Raw genomic sequence first — 7673 nt, forward strand, 5'->3', positions numbered from 1 at the left:
ATACACTAAGACGTCATGGTTTGAAATCATGCATGGCACGGAAGGTTCCCCTGCTTAAACCAGCACATGTCAAGGCCCGTCTTCAGTTTGCCAATGACCATTTGGATGATCCAGAGGGGTCATGGGAGAAAGTCATGTGGTCAGATGAGACCAAAATAGAACTTTTTGGTCATAATTCCACTAACCGTGTTTGGAGGAAGAAGAATGATGAGTACCATCCCAAGAACACCATCCCTACTGTGAAGCATGGGGGTGGTAGCATCATGCTTTGGGGGTGTTTTTCTGCACATGGGACAGGGCGACTGCACTGTATTAAGGATAGGATGACCGGGGCCATGTATTGTGAGATTTTAGGGAACAACCTCCTTCCCTCAGTTAGAGCATTGAAGATGGGTCGAGGCTGGGTCTTCCAACATGACAATGACCCAAAGCACACAGCCAGGATAACCAAGGAGTGACTCTGTAAGAAGCATATCAAGGTTCTGGCGTGGCCTAGCCAGTCTCCAGACCTAAACCCAATAGAGAATCTTTGGAGGGAGCTCAAACTCCGTGTTTCTCAGCGACAGCCCAGAAATCTGACTGATCTAGAGAAGATCTGTGTGGAGGAGTGGGCCAAAATCCCTCCTGCAGTGTGTGCAAACCTGGTGAAAAACTACAGGAAACGTTTGACCTCTGTAATTGCAAACAAAGGCTACTGTACCAAATATTAACATTGATTTTCTCAGTTGTTCAAATACTTATTTGCAGCTGTATCATACAAATAAATAGTTAAAAAAATCATACATTGTGATTTCTGGATTTTTCTCTTTTAGATTGTCTCTCACAGTAGACATGCACCTACGATGACAATTTCAGACCCCTCCATGAAGTGGGAGAACTTGCAAAATAGCATGGTGTTTCCTCACTGTAATTTGTTAATTACTAGTGCTGGTAGGTGGATTTTGTTACCTTTGGACAGAGCCAGGCTCACTGTATCCAGTCTTTATTTTAAGCTAAGGTAACCGGCTGCTGGCTGTAGCTTTATATTTACCAGACATGAGTGGTATGGATCTTCTCATTTTGCAACACTTTGCAAGAAAGCAAATATCAAACTATTTAAGAAAAGCTGCATCCAGTTTCTTACCCAAAACTTTATTTTAATCTACCAGGATGTCCTTCAATGATTTCAAAAGGCAGTTTTCTCGGCTGGAGATCTGTAACTTGACTCCTGACGCTCTGAGTGAGGAGAGCCTCAGCCACTGGAACTATATGAAGTTCTACGGCACGTGGAGGAGAGGCAGCACCGCTGGAGGCTGCAGGAACCATCCCAGTGAGTCCCATCAGCATGGTGGCAGGAAAAATGGCTTTCATGTAAAGTAATCAAGTGATAAGATTTCTATGAAACAGGCTAACACCAATGCACCATCTGTGTAGACACATTCTGGATCAACCCTCAGTATAAGATCACGTTGCTGGAGGAAGATGATGACCCGGAGGACGATGAAGTGGCATGCAGTTTTTTAGTAGCTCTCATGCAGAAGGACCGCCGCAGATATCGCCGCCGTGGGGAGGACATGCACACCATTGGCTTTGCTATCTATGAGGTGAGAACAGAGTAGGAACAAACATAAGTATGGTGTACCTTTGCCCTTCTCATTGTTGATTCACATGTTAACATTATATTGTTGTTTTTTTTTTTTTTAAACTTTCCTCCGCTTATTTATGTTCATTGTTTTCCTTTTCTTCTTTTGTGCAGATTCCAGAGGAGGTAGGCAGAGCATCAATTACTACCACTGTTTATTTAACCAAATCATAACCATGCTGATGCTTCATCATGTTTTAGCCCGTTTACTATGAATGTTGTATAGAGCTGCTGATAATGGTTTTAAAAGGCATTTTCCAGGTAGCCATTGGTTTCTGCGCATTGTGTTCATCACATTCGCTGTATGAATATCAGGTTTCACTTGATTAAGATAGTCAATTCATCACAATTGACAATTTTGTTTAATAAATCCACATATTTAATTGTGTTATCAAGAAATGGTATTGTTAATTTGACAAATGAAAGCAGGCTTGATGTTCATTGTGATGGATGACCTATTGCATCCCATATGAAAGTTCAATGCAGTTAGACGTTGAAAACATTCACTGTGTCGTGCTTTGTAAAATGGTTGGCAGTAATGTAAAGTATATATGATTTTTATGAAATGGCCACAAAAACATACAAATGCATCTCAACCCATGTATTGTGTCTTAATGCCCTTAGTACAGAGGGTGCCAGAATGTCCATTTGAAGAAAAATTTCTTTTTGACCAATTCCTCGTGCGCTCGCTCAGAGACCTTCATTAACCTGCGAGAGGTGAGCACGCGGCTTCGTCTGCCTCCAGGAGAGTACCTCATCGTCCCCTCCACTTTTGAGCCCAGTAAGGAGGCTGACTTTGTCCTCAGAGTCTTCACTGAGAAGCAATCAGAAACAGAGTATGTGTCTTTTGCACACGGTTTTAATGTCATCCTATGTGTGTGTAGAAATTCAAATCTCATGCTAAATATGAGTTTGTCCATTGCAGAGAACTGGATGATGAAATCTCTGCCGATTTAGGAGATGAAGTATGTATCAGTGACACGCGACTAACACTGTAGGATTAAAAGAAAATGTTACATGAAGAGCAGGCAATCAATAGGATGCCAATTATGTATGCCTTTTTTATATGTGTGTTTTCCTACAGGAGGAAATAACTGAAGATGACATTGATGACTCTTTTAAATCCATGTTCGCTCAGCTAGCAGGAGAGGTAAGATCTGTCTTACCTACTTAAATCATTTTTATAAAACATTGGCAATGGATCCAAAATGATCTTGCAAATTCTCTTATTTTCTCTTCAAATCCTCAAATGTTCTTGTCCTCTGTGCTTTTCCAGGACATGGAGATTTCTATTCGCGAGCTTAGGACCATCCTAAACAGAGTCGTCACCCGGCGTGAGTTTTCTGTTTATTTTTAGTTAGCAATTCATAGCTTCTGGAAAGTTTGCATATTAGTAATACATCTCCCATTACTGTATTAGATTCTACCGTAGAGTGTACACCATCCGTTTTCCTGGACTGCCTCTCTTATGAGCCTGTGTGTAACTGTGTCTCTGTTGGCGGACTATTTCAGATGAGTGTATTTTCTTTTTTTGTTGCTATTTCAGACAAAGATCTGAAGACTGATGGCTTCAGTATGGAATCATGTAGGACCATGGTCAACCTGATGGATGTATCCTCTTGAGTTTTTCAGACACATGACATTCATTTTATAAGAAACAGACAAAAAAATTTTTTTTTAGCATGCTAGTGGTTGTCTGTGTGTCATTTCACCCCTTGACACTGGTTTACCAGAAAGATGGTAGTGCCCGTTTAGGGCTGGTGGAATTTCAGATCCTCTGGAACAAGATCCGAAACTGGCTGGTAAGAATTAATAAAATAAGAATGTCAAAGGAACATTATGCACACTTAAGATTCTCTGGGTTTCATTTCTGTTTTCGTCTCTCAGGTCATTTTTAGACAGTTTGACTTGGACAAGTCAGGGGCCATGAGCTCTTATGAGATGCGTCTTGCTGTGGAAGCAGCAGGTATAATGCTCGATTGTCATTTCCACAAGAAGTTACTGTACAGACACAGATGAAGTGTAACGCTTTCTTTTGTTTTTATTGACTTCCTGTGTAGGTTTTAAACTGAACAACAGACTGAACCAGATTCTGGTAGCCCGGTATGCAGAGAATGAGATGGTTGACTTTGACAACTTCATCTGCTGCTTGGTCAAGCTTGAAGCCATGTTTAGTGAGTATTATTGTAATAGATGCTATTCTAAATGTGTACAGCATGTTTGCAGAGAATTGCAACACCACTGACAAATTGTGAAAACTTTTGACAGGGTACTTCCAGCAGTTCGACAAGGAGGGGTCAGGGGTGGCTGAGATGAATATCACAGAGGTGAGTTCTGTGCAAAAGGAAACTCTGTACATTTTATTTTCTGTTCCTCTAATCTTAATTCTTGTATTGCCAGTGGCTGTACCTCACAATGTGTGGTTGAAGAGGACCGTCTTCACTGGAGGATAGAGAGAAAAGGTACAGTGCCTGCAGACTGCCTTGAACCTGGAGCTCTCAGCCTTAGTGACCCTTTAACACATCCCACCTCGGCATACCTAATGTAGCCAAAGAGCTGTATAACTGACAACTAAGCCAAGTGTCTCCTGGACAAATATGAGAAACTATGCAGACCTACAGTATGATATACTGTGCTACATAAATCAATGTGTAAAAACAGCATGAGCCTCTGCATGACAAATCACTAGCTGTAATGTGCATTGTGAGGTACTTATATTTTGTTTGAATGTCAGCTGATTTACTTACAGTAATTTCCCTGTTCTAATTTCACAATCGCAGTAAAAACTGTTTCCTTAAGGAACACTAAACATAAGAAATCTGTCTTGTAGTTTCTCTTAATCATTCTACATATTCCTGTTTTTTAGAACAGGAAATTCAATCAGTGTTGCATTTTCACCTGTAGATGGCAGTATGACCTAATGTCAATGTTTTTTTTTGCATTTGACACTGAGGTTTAGCCTGTTTTTATATATTATACCAATCTTTTTTTTTTTTTTTTTTTTAGAAGTCAAGCAGCTGACCTATGTTTAGTTTTACTTGATTGTTTTTATTTTGCACTGTGATTGTCGATTAAGGAAGATGCCTCACATTAGTGAGAAAAACCGTATGTAAGTCCACTGAAGTGACATATACTGGGATCACATGATACTGAATGCCTTATACCTGACACCATGTTGTTAAACATATTTAAAAAGTGTCATTCACCTGTTTAGTGTTAATGTATGTTGTGCCTTCAATAAATATTTCCCTCATGGTTTTCATAGTTAGTTCATTGTGTTCATGGAGCTCAAACTGCACTAGACACTCCAATGTTCATGCATTCAAGGCAAAGGTTATATTTATTGTAAGCATAGAGAGGCCTCCATAAAATGTCAATAGTGACAAAACTTGTTTCTTACATTAAGTAACTGAATACTGTATAGAGACATCATTTGTTACTGAGTGTATGCTCCTTAAGTTTGCTGAAGACAACATACGCATAAAATGTTCATATACACCCAGCAGATGAGAAATATCTTTTATATATATCTCTCAAATCACAATTGAATAATGCTGGTATTAAACAAATGAACTAGCAATTGCTAGAACTTTAGAGTAATCTCCCTCCATTGTACGTAGATGCGTGGGTAAAGGGACCTTAATCCTTGTTCCCGTAGGGTTCCCATTGTCCTCAATCAGAACAACGTTGTTTGAATCAAAGCGTGGACTCATGCGTTCTCCAGGCATTTTGTGTCCAACGATTAGCGCTTTCTTCTTCTGTCCTTTGATGGCAAGCAACACTCTGTCACCAACTTTTCCTACGCCATTCTTGGTGTAGACATGGATCACTCTCGGCGCACGGTGATATGGCGTATTTCCAAGAGAGCTGTTGTCCACTACACGCACTCTTGTCATTTTTTGAATGGCGGCTGCAACAGCAGATACACTGACAAGACAAAAAGTAAAACTGGTCATCTTCAACTTACGGGAGTCCAGGGGCAATACCCATTACTGAATGTCATGGATCATGATATTGATTACAGCTATATTAATATTCATGTGGATGGGAAATTTCAAACAGAATCTTAAGCCACCAGAGTTTCTATGTAAATTATATCAATAATACAAACCAAAGCACCAACTTACAATGACAACATAGTGTAACAACAAAAAGTGTCACCTTGTGTTATCACTTTAAGACATGCTTTTCTCAATAATTGAAATTTCAAACTGAATTCTGTCAAATTTCCCTTTAACAGCTGTCCTCCCCATTCTTTATTAACATTAGGGCTCAACAATACGCAAATATATCATACTGTGATTATTTTGACAGGTATTGTGATATGAGTTACAATGTTAGTGGGAATGGTAATTTTTGCATTTCATTCTCACTTAAGTAATATAAAAATGGTGATGTGATTTTGGTATCTGTACCAAACAAGCATGTTATATCTGGAGATATCAGGGAACTGGGGCATCTCTGTTGAACGTATTGCAAATAATCAGCCCTAATCTGCATAATAGAAAATAATCTAAACATCAGTTTATAAAGTTATGCATGACCCCCACTGATAGCACAACATGAGTGTGTGAAATGATGTCCAGAAGTTTGTTATATCTTGGATATAATTCTTAAAGATCCCCTCCAGAAATGTTTAAAGACATAAAAATACCCTGCTTTGAGTAATAATTTGTGTCTGATACATATTTTCTAAATATATCAATAACACCAATAATAAATAAACTATTAAAAAGCAAATATACTCTTTATCCCCCCCTACTGAATAACCCACAATCTATAAATATATGCAGGTATGTTATATTATATCCTGGGGGCAACACTTGTGTTTGTTGCATATTGGACCACGATTAGCTTCAAAACCATGGATAGATTCAGGAGAACATCTGCATCTCACGTTTAAAGTGACCACAGGAGATGAATGTGAAAACATCTTTCTTATGTCAATCTCTGTTCATACTTTATGCGCTGTGAAGGTCAGACATCGTTTTAAAGTTATAATATACAAAACAACATTTTTTTTTAACTGGAGGGAGACTTTAATAAATGACAGATATGCTGAAGCATGTTAGTGACTGTGCCAGTAAATTAGTCTTATTTGGTTTAACAACGTACTCTTTACTCCCAGACCACACCGCTGTCACCTCCGTAGTGTCACTCAACGAATTAACAAAAAAAAGATCTCACCTAAAAGTCCTCTGATGAACTATAGACGATGTCTCTACGAGGAGCCCAGTAATGGATCTTGAAAGCTGGGGGAGAGCCATTACTACAGCGAATACTGTGTGAGCTAGGATGAGAAAGTACACATTAGTTAGCAGCTAAGTTACTTAAGCTAAAGGATGTGCTAATGATGTCGCTAGCATATGCTAACAATCACATGGTGAACGAACAAGTCCTAACAACGGAGCTGAACAATTTCGCTTTACTGTCTGTGCCCCGAATAATAAGAAAAACACAGGAATAATTGTCTTAGAAAGCATCAAAGTTAAACAAAATGTCTCTCTTGCTAACGTTACCCTTCTATCACGCTCCATGCCAATGTCAAGAGTGTAACGTCAGCAACACGCGACCAATCGCCTTTAGCTGAGCTAGCTAATAAACACAACATGCATTATCATATATGAAATAAATTAATATTCTTCGCTGCAAATAAGATGTGCGTTGGTCTGATGACTGTTGTTAAATGTCTCCCGTTTGTTCTTAAGTAAACAAGAGTACCTAAAGGAACAGGTGTTGTGCCGAATTCTGCCTCCCTGCGCATGCACCTCGCGGCTGATAACGGTCATTTATGCTGAGAAAAGAGGTGGATGCAAATCTCAGCAGGTAGGCCACAAAATTTGATCTGCCGAATTATGCATCCATCTTTTTAGGTCCTTTTTAAACACTTTGCTGTGCTCATTGATCAAACGGCGTTATCACCACATATATTTACTGATGTCAAGGAATGGTACTTCTACTAAGTGTATTAAAATATTAAAGACTCTAAACGTTCATAAAATACATACTCCGAATCATTTAACACCATTGATGGACCCCACAAAGATTATTA

The 7673-nt window shown here is 39.1% G+C and overlaps 2 protein-coding genes across 5 annotated transcripts in view; one reads left to right on the top strand and one right to left on the bottom strand.

Annotated features, from left to right (window-relative positions):
* Nucleotides 1–4879, top strand: part of LOC123983817 (calpain-1 catalytic subunit-like) — a 31775-nt gene extending 26896 nt beyond the window's left edge. For both annotated transcript variants that reach the window (XM_046070197.1, XM_046070198.1), the window contains 13 exons: nt 1149–1309; nt 1414–1583; nt 1736–1747; nt 2246–2457; nt 2547–2586; nt 2706–2771; nt 2898–2955; nt 3168–3232; nt 3355–3423; nt 3509–3587; nt 3682–3795; nt 3890–3948; nt 4022–4879. In XM_046070197.1, coding sequence (XP_045926153.1) covers nt 1149–1309; nt 1414–1583; nt 1736–1747; nt 2246–2457; nt 2547–2586; nt 2706–2771; nt 2898–2955; nt 3168–3232; nt 3355–3423; nt 3509–3587; nt 3682–3795; nt 3890–3948; nt 4022–4048 — 1132 coding nt within the window. In that variant the 3' untranslated portion in view covers nt 4049–4879. The remainder of the gene's footprint in view (nt 1–1148; nt 1310–1413; nt 1584–1735; nt 1748–2245; nt 2458–2546; nt 2587–2705; nt 2772–2897; nt 2956–3167; nt 3233–3354; nt 3424–3508; nt 3588–3681; nt 3796–3889; nt 3949–4021) is intronic.
* A 55-nt stretch (nt 4880–4934) lies between these two features.
* On the bottom strand, nt 4935–7671 carry mrpl14 (mitochondrial ribosomal protein L14). 3 transcript variants are annotated; one of them, XM_046070200.1, is made up of 3 exons: nt 7630–7671; nt 6809–6911; nt 4935–5548 (listed from the first exon to the last, which is right to left on the bottom strand). In XM_046070200.1, exons 1-3 carry the CDS (start codon nt 7637–7639, stop codon nt 5182–5184), a joined length of 480 nt encoding a protein of 159 aa, XP_045926156.1. In that variant the 5' UTR covers nt 7640–7671; the 3' UTR covers nt 4935–5181. The 3 variants fall into 3 exon arrangements, with proteins under 3 accessions (XP_045926156.1, XP_045926155.1, XP_045926157.1); XM_046070199.1 differs by lacking the exon at nt 7630–7671 and adding an exon at nt 7343–7400; XM_046070201.1 differs by lacking the exon at nt 7630–7671 and adding an exon at nt 7141–7297.
* Nucleotides 7672–7673: the final 2 nt, after the last annotated feature.

Source organism: Micropterus dolomieu, linkage group LG15 (assembly GCF_021292245.1).
Source record: "Micropterus dolomieu isolate WLL.071019.BEF.003 ecotype Adirondacks linkage group LG15, ASM2129224v1, whole genome shotgun sequence".
Taxonomy (NCBI): Eukaryota; Metazoa; Chordata; class Actinopteri; order Centrarchiformes; family Centrarchidae; genus Micropterus; species Micropterus dolomieu.